At 39.2% G+C, this 19,443-nt stretch overlaps 4 protein-coding genes across 5 annotated transcripts; all 4 read right to left on the bottom strand.

Annotated features, from left to right (window-relative positions):
* Positions 1-837: 837 nt before the first annotated feature.
* On the bottom strand, positions 838-7,207 carry clic1 (chloride intracellular channel 1). Of its 2 annotated transcripts, XM_079175884.1 has the most exons (7): positions 7,132-7,207; positions 6,801-6,877; positions 5,227-5,336; positions 4,652-4,777; positions 4,127-4,233; positions 3,493-3,674; positions 838-3,366 (listed from the first exon to the last, which is right to left on the bottom strand). In XM_079175884.1, the coding sequence occupies exons 2-7, from the start codon at positions 6,840-6,842 to the stop codon at positions 3,205-3,207; spliced, it is 729 nt and encodes a 242-aa protein (XP_079032010.1). In that variant the 5' UTR covers positions 6,843-6,877; positions 7,132-7,207; the 3' UTR covers positions 838-3,204. The 2 variants fall into 2 exon arrangements, with proteins under 2 accessions (XP_079032010.1, XP_079032011.1); XM_079175885.1 differs by lacking the exon at positions 7,132-7,207 and having other exon boundaries at positions 6,801-7,041.
* A 1,533-nt stretch (positions 7,208-8,740) lies between these two features.
* Positions 8,741-11,116, bottom strand: LOC306708159 (uncharacterized protein). The gene is made up of 3 exons (XM_079175892.1): positions 10,946-11,116; positions 10,027-10,137; positions 8,741-9,007 (listed from the first exon to the last, which is right to left on the bottom strand). The coding sequence occupies exons 1-3, from the start codon at positions 10,995-10,997 to the stop codon at positions 8,799-8,801; spliced, it is 372 nt and encodes a 123-aa protein (XP_079032018.1). The 5' UTR covers positions 10,998-11,116; the 3' UTR covers positions 8,741-8,798.
* Positions 11,117-11,327: 211 nt separating this feature from the next.
* Positions 11,328-14,197, bottom strand: LOC306708158 (uncharacterized protein). The gene is made up of 3 exons (XM_079175891.1): positions 14,049-14,197; positions 13,128-13,238; positions 11,328-11,747 (listed from the first exon to the last, which is right to left on the bottom strand). The coding sequence occupies exons 1-3, from the start codon at positions 14,098-14,100 to the stop codon at positions 11,527-11,529; spliced, it is 384 nt and encodes a 127-aa protein (XP_079032017.1). The 5' UTR covers positions 14,101-14,197; the 3' UTR covers positions 11,328-11,526.
* A 2,457-nt stretch (positions 14,198-16,654) lies between these two features.
* Positions 16,655-18,811, bottom strand: LOC306708401 (uncharacterized protein; the record flags this gene model as incomplete). The annotated part of the gene is made up of 2 exons (XM_079176237.1): positions 16,655-16,869; positions 18,760-18,811. 2 exons carry the CDS (start codon positions 18,809-18,811, stop codon positions 16,655-16,657), a joined length of 267 nt encoding a protein of 88 aa, XP_079032363.1.
* Between the last annotated feature and the right edge of the window lie 632 nt (positions 18,812-19,443).

Raw genomic sequence — 19,443 nt, 5'->3', positions numbered from 1 at the left:
ATATATATTGTTAAATAACTATTTCAGCTTAAGGTCTGTTGTTCTGGATCATCAGTATATAAGATTTTGCTCAGTTCAGGTGATCACACAAAGATTCCCATTAATAAAGTTATTATTAATAGTTCATTCTTTACCCATAAAACGGCAGCTGACAAAACATTATCACCTCGAGGTCCTTTTAGTGGCTGTTGTGGAGCTTTCAATCATATCATGAGATTCATCAACAAATAAGTAGATGCTCGAGACTTCTCCGCCCAAATTTAAGTTTAAATGTTCTTTTGTTTCAACATTTTTTAAACAGATGAAGATCATGCGATATGACGGAAAGCCCCAGAACAGCTACTAAAATGAAGTTGGAGTGGTTTATCAACTTCTGTCTCCAATGTCAAGAGCGAACCTTGAACTTTCACACCAACGTGGATAAGAAATCCTTAAAATACTCAGAAATATTCCATGTCAAACGGGCGAAAGCTCCAGAAGAGATACTAAATGGATCTCGAGGTTTGAAACTCAAAATACATATTTGTTTTAGACAATACTCATTGTTTGGACATGTATCAGTGTATCTCCAATGACATTAATGACATAATGCTAATAAAACTTTCAACTAAATCTACACTGAAGAGATGCCTTCTTTGTATTTGTGCTCTATGTGTATTTGCTTTGTATGTGTAGATATTACAGATATTATTTTCTGAATTACTGTATATGTTTACAATCATTGCTTTCAGCATACTACTGATACAGAATAATGTTTTTTTGACCATCTCCACGTTGTTACCCTCCGTAATGGTGAAAAATAAAATAAAAACACATCTCTGAACGGATTTAGTATCAAGATATTTCTTTATTGTGATATTAATAAATGTGTCTTTGTCAGGGCTTTTAACCACAAAATACATTTCAGCTGTGCCATTAGTTTGAATCTACTGGGTTAGTTTAAACACTACTGTTTGTTTTCAGTGGGAGTGAGAGAATACATGAAGAAATACAAAAGAAAAAAGTCTAAATATGTGTAGGGGTAGGAAACAAAGTCAAAAATGAAATATGAGTTTCAAATACATGAAAGGAACTTTAAAAAGTGAAGTGAAAAAATAAATCTGAAGTTAACATTTTAAATGGTCCCTGAAATTGTGTCTGACAGTAAGAAGTGAAAAACTCTTCCACACTTGGAGAGAAGAAATACTAAAATACATCAGCACTGAAATTATTCAGACACAGTCCCTTTAAATGTTGTTCCATATTTAAGGAATCCATTCAGTCAATATAAAATATACATAATCATCTCTTTGATCAACACTTGCATTACACTTCAAGGAAGGATTGAACTAAAATCATGTAGAAAAAAATAACTAACTGTGCTCCCACTGGACGTAGAAGATTGTCTTTTCAACAGGCTTAAATTGCACTTCGGTAAAACAAACGTGACAGACGATGCCATCTTGAGCTCACAACAAGCCTTAATTGCAAACAGCCTCCATAAATGTGCGTCTGCATAGTTGCTGATGTGATGAATAAAACCATGCACACAAGCTGCGGTTACAGTCGGACAAGGCGTGTTCTTCTAATTGGTTCCAGTTCTTCCCAGCGGTTTCATTTCAAGTCACTTTAACAATAATTACTTCAGACTATCAAGTTTAACGAGAGTGGATTAACCCTACTGGCGACACTGTTAAGTGTCAGCCTGCAATCACTCAATATAGAAGGTTACTGATCTAAGGAGAAGTTTCCAATTATCAACTAAAAAAGCAAAACCATCCCCAGAGCCAGAAAGGCCTTATTGAGCCACATGAGCTTGAATATCCTCACATAATACACTTGAAAAATAGAGCCCGATATTAAAATAGTCATGTTAGAAACAACAGACTCATACAATGCTGCCATCTATGCAGGGGGACGTTATGAACTATGATCTATTTAAGATCGTTTTTTCACAAAAAAAGAGTGTGTCCCATCTGCGGTGCAATAAAAATATAGGTGTCTTAACAAAATGGAAGGTAACGTGATTCCACTGTGTTTTAGTGCCATTTTGAAAGTTTGAAGTATTTGGATGATTATCAGGACAATATGTGCGATTTCGTATTTTACACATGCATATCTTTGCACGTTTACACTGAACTTCCTGCTGGGTTTCTTTGCCTCTTCAGAAACACGACACAGAAGAGGTCTTGGGCAATGAGCTACCAGAGGAGGCACTGAAAGTGCTTTTAACTTGAATACACTCACAATCTGAGCTCCCGCATTTATATGACACTAAAAAGGTTCCTTCACACATGACCGGCAGAACTAAATAAACTGTTGGCAAGAGGCCCCGACAGTGGATCACAAACAAGCTCGGTAATCTTGAATAATCCTTCGCGCCCGCTGTGGCAGCGCAGAAAGGGGAAGTCAGAGTCTATTGAAATGGTTTCCTGTCTCTGTAACCGTTTTCAGCTACGCCTCCCTAAGGCGAGGCCTGGTCTGCAGGTCGCAGATGACAAGCACATCGCTTCCTTTCTGAGGTGCACTATGAGGAACAAGAAATCTATTTAATAAAAAAACAACAACAACTGTTAAAAGGCCTTGTTCCCTCAGTAATGAAATAATAAAAAGGAAATGTGAAGCTTTGCGATTACAGACAAATCACATCACTTTGGCAGTTGAGCTGGTGACGGTACGCATGTGTCTGCTTCCTTCATACCAAGACTGAAAGAAAAAAACCCCAGTTGAATCAGACCGTGGGAGGCTTGCACGGTACTGGTGAAAGTTTGATCTGGTAGGCAGCTTTGTGTCTGTTAAATCCCCCCAAAATACAAAGGTATAATGCAGAAAACATCAAGAAGGGAACAAGAAACAACTTTACAGAGTCTATCTACTGATGGTGAAAGTGTGTACGTGTGTGTGTGTGTGTGTGTGAGCCTGCAAGCAATGTGATCAACCATTCATTTCCTACAGAGGTGAATGTCCAGGAAAACTTGGAATACATTTGACTACAGCTGACTCTTTTTGTGTGTGTGCATGTGTTTGTTTGCCTCCTGGCGTAAACTGATCCATGTGGCAAACAAAAAGCAGGATAACTACATGAACAACAGCTCCAACGACAGCCTCTTGAGAAACAGGTCGACCGAGTTGCTTGCAGAGTGAATGCTTGGTGTCTGCAGGTCAGAAAATGTGTGTTGTTTTTGTGTGCAGGTGTGTTAATGACTTGTGCATCCTGTTGTGCTCCTACTTGAGCGATTTAGCTACAGAGGAGTAGGCGATGTGGACCTCGTCGTCGATAGGGCAGGTGGAGGCAAACTCCTCCCTGGCGTACGCTGCGTTCAGGTACCTCCAGAGGTTTGTGAGAGACTGAGGGATGCTGAAGTTGCGGTATTTTAAACACACCACCTGGAGACGGGAAAAGAGGAAGAAACATGCTGGACTTAAGCCTTCAGTTTCAGACTGAACACATGCAGTCAACATTATTATCTATTCACCCCCCCCTGCTGCACAGCTTAAAGCACTGAAGATTACCTTCACGATGTGGAGCTTAGGCAGCAAGTTGCAGTCGGCCAGAGTAAGCTGTTGGTCGTCCAGGAAGGGGCGGGTCGAGGAAGTGAGCTCATCAGTGCTATTCTCGTCGATCTCGTCGGGAAGCGGGGAGCCGAGGTAGTCATCCAGCTTCTTCAGAGCCTTCAGCAGGCCTTTCTCTAGACCTGAGCACATGTACACCCACAAAATATGAATCAAAGCTAGAGCGGCAGTTTAATCCTCCAAAACAGACCGTAGCAAATCTAAGCTGTTTCAGACGAAGGCTATTCTTTTTTTATTTATTAAAATGGCTGAAAAAAAAAGTTTGATTTGAAGAAATAAGCGAGTAGATTCTTTCTTCCAACAACAGCGACATTTCCAGTGAGATCACCCAACACAGAGGGCAGCAGGTGAGGCAGTAAAGCTCAGACCATAATGGTATTAACTCGGACGCTCCCTGCTGGTTTTCTGTCCATCAGAGACAGACAGAAGGAGCTCAGCAGTATTTGCTACCGAAAATACCTCCAAAAGTAGAAACAGGGGTGTCTATTCCAAATGTAAAGGTCTGGATGGAGGAAATAATTTGATTCCATTTGAAGACTCACATTTAATTCGACGGAACGTTAGATCTACTTACTTTCGTTGCTCTGAGGGTTTGAGTTCTTTACATAAGCAGAGAATTTGGAGAAAACATCCATGCCGGCTGTGTTGGACTCCGGGTTACGAGCAGCCAGACGGGGATACCTGAACAAGTAGAGAGATCAATAATGAAGTCACATTTAATCACATCACACTGCAAACAAAAATCCACACGATTAAAATGTAAAAGGCAGAGACCAAGAGCATTTATGACACAAAAGCTGCAAAAAGTCAAAGTAGGAGGCAAGCAAAACAACTACCGCTGCAACTAACGATTGTTTTCAACGAATCCATTCATTGTTTCGTTGAACAAATGACAGAGAAGAATGAAAATTCATTTTAGAATCTCCCAAAGCCCAAGATGATTTCTTAAATTGTTGTTATTTAGCACATAAAACAAGGAAAGAGCAAATCCTTAATGACAATAACAATAATTATTGATTCCTCCGTCACTCGACTAGTTGTTTCAGCTCTAAAAAGACCAAAATAAAACATTTGCAAAACAGACGCATGGAGTGATTACTTTGGAGGGCAGAGATTATCCTCCAGGAACTCCTCGATCTTGTTGGTGTCCGTCTTCACGTCGCTGCCATACAGCAGGAAGGGAGGCTGGGCTCCCGGAGCCAGGTCCTTCAAGATGTCCGGCTTCCTAAAAAGGTGGACGGAAATATGGAAACATCAGAAACGGAGAGACGGACATCCAGCGGTGAAGAGATCAGAGAGTTAAACAGCAGGAGAGGGATGGAAGAAAGAAGGGGAGGATGGAAAGGATAAACATATGAAACCACAGGAAATGACTCATGATTGTAACTCAAGACTTCCTCAGCTGTCAATCAAAGCCAGAGTAGCTTTATATCTTCTAACACTCAATATCTGAATGAAATGCCCCCTTCTTCCTTTAGCGCACGGTACATTTGGGAGAATGAAAACAGAAGGTGGTCATTCCTCTGTTGTGCCAATAAAAACCTGCAGCGCGCACACACACACACACACACACACACACACACACACACACACACACACACACACACACACACACACACACACACACACACACACACACACACACACAGTGTGTCCAAAGTCCAGTGTTTTCACCTCTTCATATCCACTGTGGTGACATCGAAGGTGACTCCTTTCAGCCACAGCACCATGAAGAGACGCTGGGAGAAGGGACAGTTGCCGATGCTCTGACCATCGCTCCCTGCCTGGGCCACAAAAACATTTGATATGATCTCATGTTTTTCACATAGTTGCTGATATATTTATCATATGTAGTATCGCAAAGTAGAGGCAGGTATGGGCAACATGGTCATTACTTTGTAGGTTCGTTTATGTAATTTCCTCTTTTTTTATGTGAAAAACTAAATAAAAACATATGAAAAGAAAGAAAATAAGCAACAGATAAATAAAATAAGAATAATAAAACAAGCTGAAAAGGAGAAGTCAAGCTAAATGTTCTTGGCTCTGCAGCATAAAGTCTGCAGCATGACATTGACAAAAGCAATATGAGTTGACAAAATAAATTGATAATCGATCGCAAGAAAATTCATGCTGCAACTATTTTTATTAACAATTAATTACTTGTAAAAATGACAAAAACGCTCTGGTTCCAGCTTCTTAAATGTGATGCTTTGCCGCTTTTCTTTATTTCATATGATAACAATTTATTTATTATTGTCATTACTAAATAACCTTACAAATATTGTCTCCATTTATTGATTCATTATTTGGTCTGTAACAGAAAACAAAAGGGAAAAGAAGTTTTAAAATGCTCGTTTTGTCGTCCAAAACACAAATATGAGTTTATAACCACATCGGTTAAAGGAAAGCACAGAATCACCGTGACTGAGACGCATAATTCAATCTTGCATTCAAGCAGCGCTTATCGTCTGCTCAGGAAATGATCATACAGCATGAAAATGTTCCTTGTGTGGCTGCAGGAAGCCATTTTTTATGTTCAGTCATTCTACATCCCATTCAGGGTTTTGCACTGTGGCCTAAACAGCATTCAGTATAAACCCACCGTTAAAATAAAACAGGAAACCACTTACTTTCCTGTTACCAGGGTCAATGTGAAACTGTATTTTTGATATGTAGCCTCTTCTGTTAATTTAGGGTATCAAGTGTCATTGAGGAGGCCGACTAGAAACCAGGAGTTAGAGAAGTTACAACGGTATCTTTCACCCCTGAAGGTGGAAAAAGTAGAGGGTGGTGGCACATGTTCACACAGAGGAACCATTATTTAAACTTGTGTGAGAACATGAGGGGAAGCCATATTTGTTGTATTGACTTTTGGGACCAGCCTGCCTGACACACTAGCATCACTAAATATAGATTCACGTCGCCTGCCTATCATGTTAACATGCATTTAATTAGATTATTAGTTATAAACCCGGCTATAAACCCGGTGAGTCAGCAGAGGTGGTGTTACTGACATGACACCGCTGTAATGTGATTTAATACGTAGCTACAAGGTGGCTTTATGTCCCCGTGCAGATACGTTATCGGCTTTTAATAACAATACGGGGAGAATGCTGATGAAATGATAAGATATGAAACCTCAAACACACCGTATCTGCAGCTTTAAGCCCGTTACACAAATCAATGGCACATAATGTCGCCGTGTCGACACTTTTCTGGGGGTTTGGGGGCATCATTCAATCACTTACCTTGACAAAAAGTTCAACTTTGGGCTGATTCGCGTCGCTCATCCTCACCTGCTGATGCACGAGACCGGAAACCTTTTCTTTAAAAACGAGAAAACACAAAACATTCAAATTAAAGGCTGAATAAAGCACAAAGTTACATTTCCTAAAAGAAACAATAACGCGTTAGGAAGCCAAGCCCATCTTCCGCTACAAACCCCAGTCAGTAACTGACAAATGAAACATTGTAGCAGCGACACAAACAGCGTAGACGTAAAACAAAGCAACCCGCAGCCTCTTTATAGCACAACATATCACATTTTTAGCTTATTTTAGGTCCGTAGAGGCTACCTACAATGTGGCTAAAGTTGTCGCTGTCGCTTGTAGCCGCCTGCTGGTAGTTTCCCCTCCCAGTTCTGCTGCCCCAAGTCGGCTGCAGCGACACACTTATCATCATCATCATCATCATCACAGCTCCTCCATTTCCTGCTGGCGCATGACGGGTTGAGCTTTCAGCTAACTGGTTTTGTTTTCAACATTAAAACTTTCTGGAGGGCTTTCTAAAGTGTAAAATATGTTTTAAACAGTCATCTTAGTTTAGTTGGATAGTCCTGGAAGCCATTATGTAAACACAATGTAAGCTACATGGATAGTTTGTTAAAACATTCTGTACTGTACAGTATTCGTTGCAGTATAGTAAAGAGCCAGTAGAGGGAGCTATTGAGCTTTACTTTGCTTGCTTCTGTCAGTCTGGTCAAAACATTTGGAAATCGATATCATAAGGGTTGTCAGTCGAATGGGCATTTAATTCTGATTGTCAAAAAGTTGTTTACAATCTGTTCCCTGTCATGGATGCCCACACTGGGATCGAGGCAGCTCCAGGAGTCCTTGAGGAACTTCAAGGGACAGTTTGAAGATAGTTTATTCTATTTAACCCAGTTTTTCAATGTGAAGAAAAACATCTAAATTGCATGATTATTTGACCAAACACAAACAAATAAGAGCTTATTGACCAACATCTTAACATATGTTCTACTTACTGGCTTTTCTATTCCGTTATGTTTTCAGTTCAGTCTTTAGTTTTGTTTACTTTGATCTTAAGATTTCATTCTTCCATTTCATTTCATTTATTTTTGGGTCAAACTGTTTCCATCAAGAAGGAGCTTTCACTGTGGCTGAACAAATAGACAAGAAATGTAAAATGTACTCAATCAAATAAAGGAAAAATAATGATCTACTTATTGCTCGTCTTTTGTTTATTTGACTAGGATTTCATATTTAAGTGGCACATGCTTTCAATGTTATTCAAAAAGTCAGGGGTTTTGTAAATAATTGGGTGTAACTATTTTCAGTGAAAAAAAATCTGAGCAAGCCAATTAGAGGAACTTTACGGTTTTAATCTAAATTGTGGAGCAGCAACTGACTTCTCCAAAATCAGGCGGAGGTTCTTATTTTTAACGGCCATCTGTGGTGAAAACAATAGCGCATTGTAGACTGCAACTGGCAAGTGTTGACAACATGCCAGAGCACAGATCAACCTTTCAAAACAAGCCCTGAGCACGCACAAACCTGTTGTGTGTCTTTGTGGACAATAACAACTGCCAGTCACATTCTTAAATAAATAGTTAGGGAGCCATGAATAAAGTCCTGCTATTCTATCTCCCAACATAAAGCTAGAAGGCTTTACCAAACTCTCTCCAGGCTGCCTGGAATTCAATTTCCAGGCAGCCTGGCTACAAAAACTTTTTTTGTAAACCCTTCATTCATAACAACATATTTGTTGATATGACTCTCTGCAATCTAAAAGCATGAAGGACCATTAAAAAAATCTAGAGTAGTCCTCTCAGCCACCTGACTGTACAGATTCAAGCTTGTTTACAGGCTATATATTGAAGACATGACCTCATTGATGTATGGCTATTGCGCTGAATCTGTATTTAAAGGATGATGACACGAGGCAGAAAAAGAGCTCACAATGATTCATTTAATTGCTGATTCATGGATTTCAAAACAATCTCTTCATTACACGAGAAAGGACAGGATGGCAGCACTGAGGGCCACAGTCAGAGAGAGCTGGACAGAGGTGACTCCATTACACAGGTTTGTTGTACAACACTGGAAACTGCTGGTGTAAGCAGCACCCAGGAGGCTGCCTGTCAGCGTTTTCCCACACAGGTCTGAGTCCAGGCATCCGCGGCTGTGCAGCGTCAAGCTCCCAGTCGCGTTGAACTCTGGGAGGATGGGAAACAAAAGAGGATGTCAGCAAATGTAAACATTAAAGGGAGCTTATTTGAAAGCCATACATTATATTTTTCTGGTTACGTCCACCATTTTTGTCAGATCTGTGACCAAGCAAATATTTACAGGCATCTTTTATAGTCATTAAATGTACAATTTCGATAATTGTTTTGTAAACATTGATTTGTTTGCCCGGTTTTGCATGATCAGTTCACATTGTACTAACCTAGCTGTAATGTGTTGCTAATAGAGCATTACTGTGTTGTACTTGATATTTATCGATCTTTCACGTGTAATATGCTGTTTTTTTCTACACTGTTTTTAACTGGCACCAGGGTCAAGGTAACTAGTGCAACTGCTAGTTTATGCTTTTGTGAATCCAGTTTTCTTGTTACTAGTTATTCTTTTACAATAGAATTGTTCTAAGTCTATTTGTTTGTTCATTTGGTTGTCCAATACTGTTTCCGTAGTTTAATACCACAAAGGCCAACTCCTATCTTCAACCTTTATATGAAGCATGTTTAGCTTTGCAACATGTAACGGCAGAATAAACATCATTGGGAGAATAAAACCTCTCCACAGAGGAGTTTCACCTTCCAATACTTGTTCTGGTGTTTTGGAAATGTTTTTCCAATCTCACCTTAAGGTTCACATAATAGATGTTCTGGAGCTTTTGATTGTATCACACCATCTTCATCAGCAGACTCAGTTTGCTCACTTGCCAGGAAACTGTAGCTGTTGCTAAATGTTGTTTTTCTGCTTAATGTTATTTCATTCAAAGGTTTGTGGACAGTTTGACAATTGTATGGCAACTGGGCGTATGAAGACCGTGATGAAGTTGAAAGCATTTGAACCTATTAGTCATGTGTAAGGCATGCTAATTTATTTAGTTTGGTAATTTCATTATGTCTGATTTTATAATTATCCATTTCCGTATGTCGTAGGCCTAGTTAAACGTCAACCCTTGTAGTGTATTCACAGTATGTCCAGAGTGTTGTGGCGGTTCCCTTACGTGCTTCTCCGCGGAAGCAGCTCTCAGTTGAATTATTACATTGGACGTCGCTTCCAAACAGGCACGTCCCAAATACACCAACAACGCACTGACGACAGTTCAGGCATTGTGCTGTTGAAGGGAAAGAAAACATGTGTTAATCAGATTCACAGTAAAGAAACTCACTCAGCAACTTTTCAGAGTTTCAGCAGTATCAGGAAATCTGTGCCAGTTTCTGGTTTCTCCACCAGCACCTCTAGAGCTCGTCAATTACGTGTTGTATCTGTTCTTTTAGTGTAAAATGGTTTTTTTGAAGTTTTACAGGTGGGGGTTCAGTGACTTCCCGGAGTCTGATATATTTTAGGCAGTTAAATAAATGTATGGGCTACTTTTACTTTTCTTTCTTTAGTATCATCCTTTCTGAACAGATGTCAAAATTCAGGAAGCTCTGCAAACATTTTATTTTGCCTTCAAACATATGATACTGATACTGATTCTCACACAACATAAACAGGAATATCATAATAGACCAGTGGCAATTAGACTCAATTTCATTAAGCTGCAGTGAATTCCCCTGAGACTTAACTTAATCACAATTAATATAACTCATCTTTGTCTTTGTTTATCCCAAAGATTTGGTTTCTTCCAAGTAATGAACCACAGTACAATCCATTCCTTTAGAGAACCGTTGTCAACCAATTACTGTGTTAGATGGTGCTTCACAAAGACATGAAGAGCCTACTTGGTACAGTGGTCAGATGAATGAAAGCATGTTTAAATATGAAAAAAATGACATAAAACACGTTTTATTCTACAACAATAATAATCATAGCGAATAGAGGTATAGTTATAGTTTTTTAACAAATCCTCAATTTGCTTCAGTGTAGAGCTATACTGTTACATTCAGCTTTACCTGCATTAGATTTTATTCTTAACATACCTGCTGCGATGAAGGCACTCAGGACGATCACTGCTCTCCAGACGTTAGTCATCTTTCTAGTGGGTTACGAGGTCAACGGATTCCTTCTAAAATATATATCTTCAAGGTCAAACTACCTGCTCCAAACGACTTCTGGGAGAATAATGACGTTTTTAGGTCAGACTCGCTGAAGAAACAGCGTACAAGAATGCGGTCCATCAAGTTTGTGTTCCTGTTATGTGAAGAGGAAGTCTTGGCTAATTACTTGAAAACTCTGCTCAAACATTCACAGTCAGGAGGATCTCACGGTCATCAAGTTGGAGCACAAACACATTTTTTTTAATGTAATTAGTTTCATTATTAACATGCAGTTCAAATATTCTTTTGTGGTAGTTACAGAAGCATTTCATTTTTTTCAAATTGGCATGCAATTGGCACGGACACAACATGTTATTACACTGTGCTTTTGTACTGTGTTCTGTCCGAACCCTACATGTACAGGCATAGAGGCTACAACAATGGGAGTTTACAATGAAGCTACTCCTTAATGATTGCGAAAAAGACAACACCCCAGTAATGAATAGGAGTTTTATTTGTTTCTTTTAAAGGCTCCAGGTGATACAAACGGCCAGTAGGGCGGCGCTCAAAGCAGCAGTCAGAGGAAGCTGGATGGATGTGGCTCCGTTACAGCGGTCAGTGCTGCAGCAGGTCCTGGAGACGGTGTATCCGGCAGTCAGGAGGGCTCCGGATTCAGTTTGGTTGCAGAAAGACGAGGCAATGCAGCCTCGAGTCTGCAGTGTCACAAAACGACTGATGTTGAAGACTAAAGGAGGAGATCAGATCAAGTTGTTCAAACTTTTTACAATAGAAAAGCATACGTTGCAACTTTGTGTCTGTCTGTGAATACAATGTGTCATTCATTGGTGGAAGAAGTACTCAGATCATGTAAAGCCCAAATACCTGAAAGTCCTGATTTAAAAGTTCCAGTAAAACTGCAGTATTAGTAACCCAGTACCCTAACTGGCCACATTCAGAGAGTTATAGTAAAGAATCTATTGCATTATTATTAGCGATGCATCAATTTGTAAGCTGCGTTTTGATATTGTAGACAATTTTTTGTTTCATCTATATCCCATCTAAAAGTAGCAGGAAATGGAAATACTATTTATCTTTAGGTACCTCAAAATTGTACTTAATAGTACTTGAGTAAATGTATTTAGGCTCTGTTTGAAATCGCACACTAACATACTATTCATATTAAGTGTTGCATAATTGAATGTGTAGTGCGTTCTAACTGCATAGAGTGGAATTTGTATACGGGGGAAATGCCTGAATGTATAATACATTAGCAAGAATTTATGAGTATGAGGACAAAATGCATTACAGCTCTCGAGACTTTCCAACGGCGGACTGTGAGGCAGACAGTTTAAAGAATTAACCTTTGGATAAAACAAACAAATGGTGGTGAGTATCGACAAGGGACAGTTAATTCAATTTAATTCAATTTAAGAGGAATAATGCAGGAGTATGTAACACTACGGTCATGTCTAACCCCGGTTGGCATAACATATTCTTTTGATCTGTGTGTGTGTGTTGCATTCAAGGGTTTGTTTGCTTTTGTGTTGCAGGTATTGTGCTGAGTTGTGTAGTAGCAACAGCAACAATGGGTGAGAGCAGCAGACTGACTCACAGACAGTGAACATGAACACAGGCTTTACAGAACCTGGTAATTAATGAAGTACACGATGTTTGATTCTTCACCGCGTCATTGTCCTCTAAGTACTAAGCAACCTGATCTCACAGAAATACGTGAAATGACCACGACTTTTTCAAATAGAATCCAAATCAAGTATTAGTTTTCAAACAGTAGCCTGCGGCATTCATGGGCCACATGACACTTGACTTAGAAATGTTTTATGTGGCTTTCAGAGCCTTCCACCTTCACAAAAACTCACCAGCATGATGATTTATTGACAAAAAGGCTGCACAAAATATGTGTATAGTAAATGGTTGAAAACATGCGAAAACATTGAGGTCATGCTTTCCGGCCACACCTTAATCCGTACTGCCAGGACAGGTTGTTCATCTTCAGCAGTGTCTAATGGTTTGAGTTTAGGAACGTGTTACGCGCTCATGCAGGGAAACACCCATCTGTTGTCATGGACTGAAAAGAACAGCAGGTGATCACTTGAGTGTTACTCACCCAGTTCTCCCTTGTAGCAGTTGGGCTCAGAGTCAATGCAGTTCCTAGTGGAGCTGTACGGACATTTACCTGCCACGCCCACCCTGCAGGTGTTACAGGTCAGGGACTCAGCTGCGATCCGGAGAGAAAGGGACAAGGTGACGGAGAAGACATTCGTTTTTCTTTCTTTTTTTTTTTTTACAAATGAGGAAAATAACTCAGATAGCCACAGTGATCAAACTACAGTGTTGAGATCATCTTCTTCATCACGTCTCACCATAGTCGTCATCCTTGTCAGAGTGTTGATAATAATATAAATATAGTTTCAACAATTTCTTCAAAATGTTTATAGCAACCAGGCCCCAGATAAGCAGAAAGATAAGCTTGACATGGTTATGTTCTATTAGTCACAGGTGATTGAATCATTGATAGACTTGCTCTTACAATTTTAATAAAGTTTGTCTGCTTGCAAATATTTTAACACTCTAACTGCTAATAACAGCTCTAGTGTCTTTTGTCTATTGTTTAGAATATTTAACGCTTACAAAAGCATCTATGTAATCCCACCAATAAGATCTTGGACTATTTTTGTAGAGGCGTTAGCAGTAGTCACATTTTCTCAAGCTTGATATAGTTTGTGAGTAAAACATATTTCCATTTCAGAACGACAAAGCAACAGTGATGAAGGCTGAGGTCATTATCACAGGCAACGCTTCAAGTCGATGTAAGTGGAAAGAGATTAAGCAGAAATATTTTTGTGACTCCTATATTTGTCTTTTTATCTCATATATGCGTTTGTTTATTGCTGTATGACGATAACAGGAGTTTCCTGTTCTTTTTTTAACTCAAAAAGACTGTTAGTGATCATGAACAAGTAGAAGATTTTACAGATAATGTTCCTCTTCGTCAGCACAAAAACTGTCTTGTGTTTGGTTCTCTTACCTGTAACAAACATGGCCATCAATGCCGCACAGACCCAGATGAACTTCATCATCCAACTCTTACACAGATTTGTGTTTTATCGGCACAAAGAAGACGATCTCAATGCAACAGAGAAGTTCAAAGACACGTTAAATGATCCAACTGCACAGATGAGTGTCTGAAGTGGGTTTCGTATGAGCTTCGTCAGCTCAGGGCATCTGCTTTTATGTCGAGTCAGAGGCTTGGATCAGTCAGCGATACAAAAAATAGAATAATATGGGCATTGATTTTTATTCATCGACCGCTAGTGTATTCTCTAAAATACTGAGGTTTGTTTGACAAGAGTGAGGTATATTTAAAAGCCTAACAAAGAGAAAAAAGAGATGATGATTTATAGCCTCATTCATGGCTTTACTGTGTGTTTGTGTACATAATAATGTCTACATGAGTTTTTGTGTGTTTGAACCTTTGTGAACTGAACAAATATTAGGATTCTTTAGCAATAAGGAGACACGCCTTTCAACTCTATGGTATTGTAACCAAGTGGAGCTGACGTTTTGTTCTGCTGGACCGGTTTCTTTCTTTTTTATTCAATTGTTAGTTTTTCCAACCCTGGGTAGTGTTTGTCTGCGACAGTAAAGTGCCCTGGCGTGTAGTTTGTGCGCTACTCCTGGACTAGGTTAACTTATTATTACCAACCCATTACGAGGATGCGTGTGTTGTTGGATACCAACAAAGCTGTTACTGTCTGTGCGAAGCTGGTTTTAAACATGAAATTAATATTTTTGCACTAATAAAGATCTATATTTTGAATAAAACGCTGCTTCCTGTTAGTATACATGCCATAATGGCGTCTGAACCTGATATCTGTGGCTTTGGGGTGCTGCAGTATGGAGCTAAACGAATAGCATTTGTTCATAAAAATGTTATTCGTCACTTTAGGAAAGGTATGACAGAATAACCCCAGTTCAAGTCCACTTGCAATCATAAAATAGAATATAAATCGAAATATATATGTTTTGAGTGAAATTTAAGCTGTGAGCTTAAAAAAAAAGTTCTCAAAATGCTATTTGCATCTACTAAACATGCTGCTAATCATGGTTTTTAGAAGAATAGTTCAATATTTTTGGAAATGTGCTTATTTGCATTCTTGCCGAGAGTTAGATGAGAGGATTGATACCACCATCTGTACAGTAAATGTGAAGCATAAAGACTGGAAACGGGTAGAAGCAGCTAGCCGGGCACTGTTGGAAGGTAACAAAACTCACCTACAAAAACCTGTAAAGCTAAATAATTAACAGAACTTATTTTGTTTATTAAGTTTGTATAAAAAACAAAGTTAAACAACAACCAATTGCTGTTTTGTTGTGTTTTGTTGTTGTTTATAGTCTTCATGCTAAGCTAACTGGCTGCTGGCTGTAGCTTCACACTGAATAAACATGAGTGTCATCGATTAATCATCTTCTCTAACACAGCATGCAAGTGAATAAGCATATCTACCAAATGTCAAACTATTTAAGTTTGTTCTAGGTCATTATTAGTCTGTTTAAGAAAACATGCAGGTGAGATTTACCTCATCAGATAGTGCAGTTGTCACAGATTCACATTCATTTTTCTAAATGTTTTGCATTCTTAGTTAAATCAACAACCAAATCTACATGAAGCTGGTTATAACACGAGTTAAGTGTAAGGTAGTTCATTCACTTTCCTGCTGATAAGTAGATGTAGAAGAATGATACCTACCACTTGGCACAGCCAGTTGGCTTAGCTTAGCATAAAGTCTGGAAACAGCTAGCTTGGATCTGTCCAAAGATAACAAAATCTGCCTGTCAGCACCTCTAATTTACACTAATTAACACATTAAATTGTATGAAAAATGATTTAATGGCGTCTCTATATATCAATCTCACAGCGATGACGAGACTCACTGCTCCCATCCAATAAATATAAATATGTATATTACTGCCCATGACTACAACTTTTCATTTAAACATTTCAGTTTAAATAAACAAGATACAAAGTGCTAATTAGGGATCAGACTTTCTTACTGTAACTTCAGACAGAGCAAGCTAACCTGCTGCTAGCGGTAGCTTCATGTTTACCATTACTACTTCCACATGAAAGTGAGATCGATATTCTCATCTTACTCTTGGCAAGAAAGCGAAAATGCCAAACCGTTAACTCCCTCTTTGTTTGTTTAGCAGCTGCCATATCCCAACCTTGTCTCCGATAAATCACGTTGGCACGTCCCATCAGATGAATCATTGAGGAGGTTTTGTTCCAAATAAACACAGAAAACAGAAATGGGAATAATTTATTGTTGCAATAATCGATAATGGATTAAATTGCCCGTAGTTGCCTTCCACAAACTCACAAAACTTTAGTGGTCTTGAAAGGTTGCGGATTTTTACATTAATGCTGTGTAGTAATGTATGAGAATTACATAGAAAATCTATTCAGTCATGATCCAGAATGTGCTTGTCATATCATGCAGCCAGTATCCCTCCATTATATATCATGGGGACAACACAAATTTAAAGCACATTCAAGAAATTAAAGAACTAAAATGTGAGGATTTTTTAAATGAAAATGTGCAGCAACCTGTTCTCTTCCTCCTGAACTCTTCTTTAAAGGCCCCACTGGCTCCAAACCGCCACCAGAGCAGCACCCAGAGCTGCAGTGAGGGGCAGTTGGTTGGAGGCGGCTCCGTTACACAGGCTGTTGCAGCAACAGGTCCTGGTGATGGTGTAGTTAACAGTCAGGACGGTTCCATTACTGGTTTCACAGCCCGATTTTTCTATACAGCCTCCTTCATGGATACCCAACAGGTCGGCACTAAACTCTGGAGGAAGCACAGATGAGATACTCAGACATGATTCTTTTTTTTTTAACGACTGGAGCTTATTTAAAAAAAACAAATTTCTTTACTTATTTATTTGTTTTTTGTTACATACATTACAACGTAACTAAATATATTATTTTCATGCATTGTTGACAGAGTTGGAGAATCTGCGAAATTGTGAGTTCCTTCCTCGGACTGCCAGGGTCGTGTGGTGCTGCTAAAGACACCATATATGCTGCTCAGCAGAACTATAAAAGAAAATGATTAAAAAACAAAAATGTAATGAAGAATGACCTCAGGGTTCAAACCTGGAGGCTTTTGTAAGACTGCGCCAGCCGGTGGAATGGCTGCTTGGACACATATAGTTCAGCTTAATCTAGGGAGGACACAGATGTTTCTTATTTTTATCTTAAAGTTACCTGTCTGGGGGAGAAGTTTCTCTTCCACACACACCTAAGTCACAGTTCCTCTTACCTGTGGGGCTAGACACACACACACACACACACACGCACACACACACGCACACACACACGCACACACACACGCACACACACACCGCCCTAGGACACAGTTCCTCTTATCTGTGGAGCCAAGCGCACCACACACATATGCATCCACACACGCACACACGCAGGCTCCGAAACATATCAATAGGGACTACTGTGTTAAAATTGCTTGATTAATATTTAGGATGATTAATAGTACATCCGTAGAAGCTTCAGTGTGTAGGCCCGAGCCCATTAAGGTCGAGGGCACGAGTTAGGCAAAAGAGTACATATAACGAGAATACTCGATTAATTAATCATAGGCTAGGCAACAAGGTGTATTATGATTTATATTTGCATGTTGGGAAATTCAAACCATCACTGAAAACCCAAATAATTTAAATTCCGTGAGGCTTACCAACCTCTTGCCAAGGCATGCCTGTGGATGTGTTACAGATAACACACGTTTGTTCACTTATAAATCCCAGAAGGCCAGTTCAGAGAACATTTCAAAGCATTTTTGTTCCCTGTTTTTATGCAGCTGTGGTTGTGGAGGAACCTCTGATTTTTATCAGAGGAGGACGGGTTATTACTGAGTAGCTCTGCATTTTTGTAATCGTGCGAAAATGATTAATGAGTCATTCAGCGGTTCATCTTACTGGCAACTGCGATGTAGCAGCTGTCCTGAGTTGTCGTGCAATTTACAGGAAGTAAGATTTGAGGTATGTGAGATTTCTGCCTCCACCCGGAAACATTACAGGTGAACGAAATTATATTTGTGGTGCTGAAAGCATTTAATTTGGCAGCAGCTTGTCCTTGCAGTCACACCATGAAAACTGCTAACAGTGTGTTTTGTCCTATGGCTTTGTCAAATCCTGCAAAAATGACAAAAACAATTTCCATTTTGCAAGAAGCGTGTCATAAAATATGTATTTGTTTTTGTAATTTGAGTGGTTTGACTCTTTAAATGCAGAGCAGTTGTGATTTTCGTAGGTCAGGTATTTCTTACAACTTGCTTCAAAGTCATATATCCTGCACTGCGTTAAAAGTTAACCTCAAATAACATCACAAGCCCACTGACCTTGAATGACGGTCAATATGATTTTGAGTTTGTGAAATGATTTTAAAGTTCAGAAATGGGTTCAGAAATAATCTTAAAGTCTGCATGAGAAATTCTAGTTTGTGAATGTGAGGGAAATATTTGCAGTATTAAGAAAGTATAAATACAATTAGACAGTTGAAGTTACACAATCTTTTTTTGTGAATTTTTCATGCAGTTTTGTCACAGGTTCACAAGAGAGAACTACCGGCTTTGAGACTATTTCTTAACAGCACCTCAAAATGTTATTCTAGACCCCATACACTGTTTTCCATCTACTAAATACATTAAAGATAAAACTCCTACCTGCTACAAACAGAGACATCAGTGCTGCACAGCTCCACAGAAATGTATTCATCTTGATGTTCTACCAACAGTTAAAAATACCACCAAGGAGTTTCGGTCGATCTCTAAATCTTAAAATCTTGCCGTTTCAGTAGCTGTGGAATTTAGTTTTGTGTAAATGATGACACACAGTAAAGATCTTTATACATGAGGGGGGGGGGGGTTATATCAGTAATATGCATCGACAGTAGTGATAAGAAAGTTTGTAAGAGGTGACACATTCCAGTAACAGAGATTATGTACAGTACACTCCTCCAGATTAGAGGAGTGGTTCCAACCCTTCTTGCCTGACGTACCCCGATCTGACGAGCTCAAGCACTCCTCATTTGAACGGATTTCAATACCTACATTGTACGAAAGATTACATCGTCACAATATTGTTTTCATACAATTGAATCATCAATGTTTACAACAGATATTAATACACATATATATTTCAACCATTTACCCATTACTTTGGCTACTTATTTATGCTAACTTTGCGTGGGGGAGGGGTACCCATAGTGCTTGGTTAACAGCGTCGTTGCTTCTAGCTGCCATTTCTTTCCTTGAGTTCCTTGTATCCACAGCTGACAGGCTATGACAGGCATGTGGTGTAAACTTTGGGCAAGTGCAGCCTACAAATGTAGCCATTAAACACTGTTT

Source organism: Pholis gunnellus, assembly GCF_910591455.1.
Source record: "Pholis gunnellus genome assembly, chromosome: 16".
Taxonomy (NCBI): domain Eukaryota; kingdom Metazoa; phylum Chordata; class Actinopteri; order Perciformes; family Pholidae; genus Pholis; species Pholis gunnellus.
This window is presented reverse-complemented; position numbering and strand designations above follow the sequence as displayed.

Coding starts and splice junctions, on each gene's coding strand:
- clic1 (XM_079175884.1), bottom strand. CDS start 6,842: ATGAGCGACGCGAATCAGCCCAAAGTTGAACTTTTTGTCAAG. Junction 4,778..5,226: donor ACCACAGTGGATATGAAGAG/GTGAAAACACTG, acceptor CCACCTTTTTAG/GAAGCCGGACATCTTGAAGG. Junction 3,675..4,126: donor AAACCCTCAGAGCAACGAAA/GTAAGTAGATCT, acceptor ACATGTGCTCAG/GTCTAGAGAAAGGCCTGCTG.
- LOC306708159 (XM_079175892.1), bottom strand. CDS start 10,997: ATGACTAACGTCTGGAGAGCAGTGATCGTCCTGAGTGCCTTCATCGCA. Junction 10,138..10,945: donor GAGTGCCTTCATCGCAGCAG/GTATGTTAAGAA, acceptor TCCCTTCAACAG/CACAATGCCTGAACTGTCGT. Junction 9,008..10,026: donor CTGCTTCCGCGGAGAAGCAC/GTAAGGGAACCG, acceptor CCATCCTCCCAG/AGTTCAACGCGACTGGGAGC.
- LOC306708158 (XM_079175891.1), bottom strand. CDS start 14,100: ATGATGAAGTTCATCTGGGTCTGTGCGGCATTGATGGCCATGTTTGTT. Junction 13,239..14,048: donor GATGGCCATGTTTGTTACAG/GTAAGAGAACCA, acceptor TCCGGATCGCAG/CTGAGTCCCTGACCTGTAAC. Junction 11,748..13,127: donor CTGCTACAAGGGAGAACTGG/GTGAGTAACACT, acceptor CTCCTCCTTTAG/TCTTCAACATCAGTCGTTTT.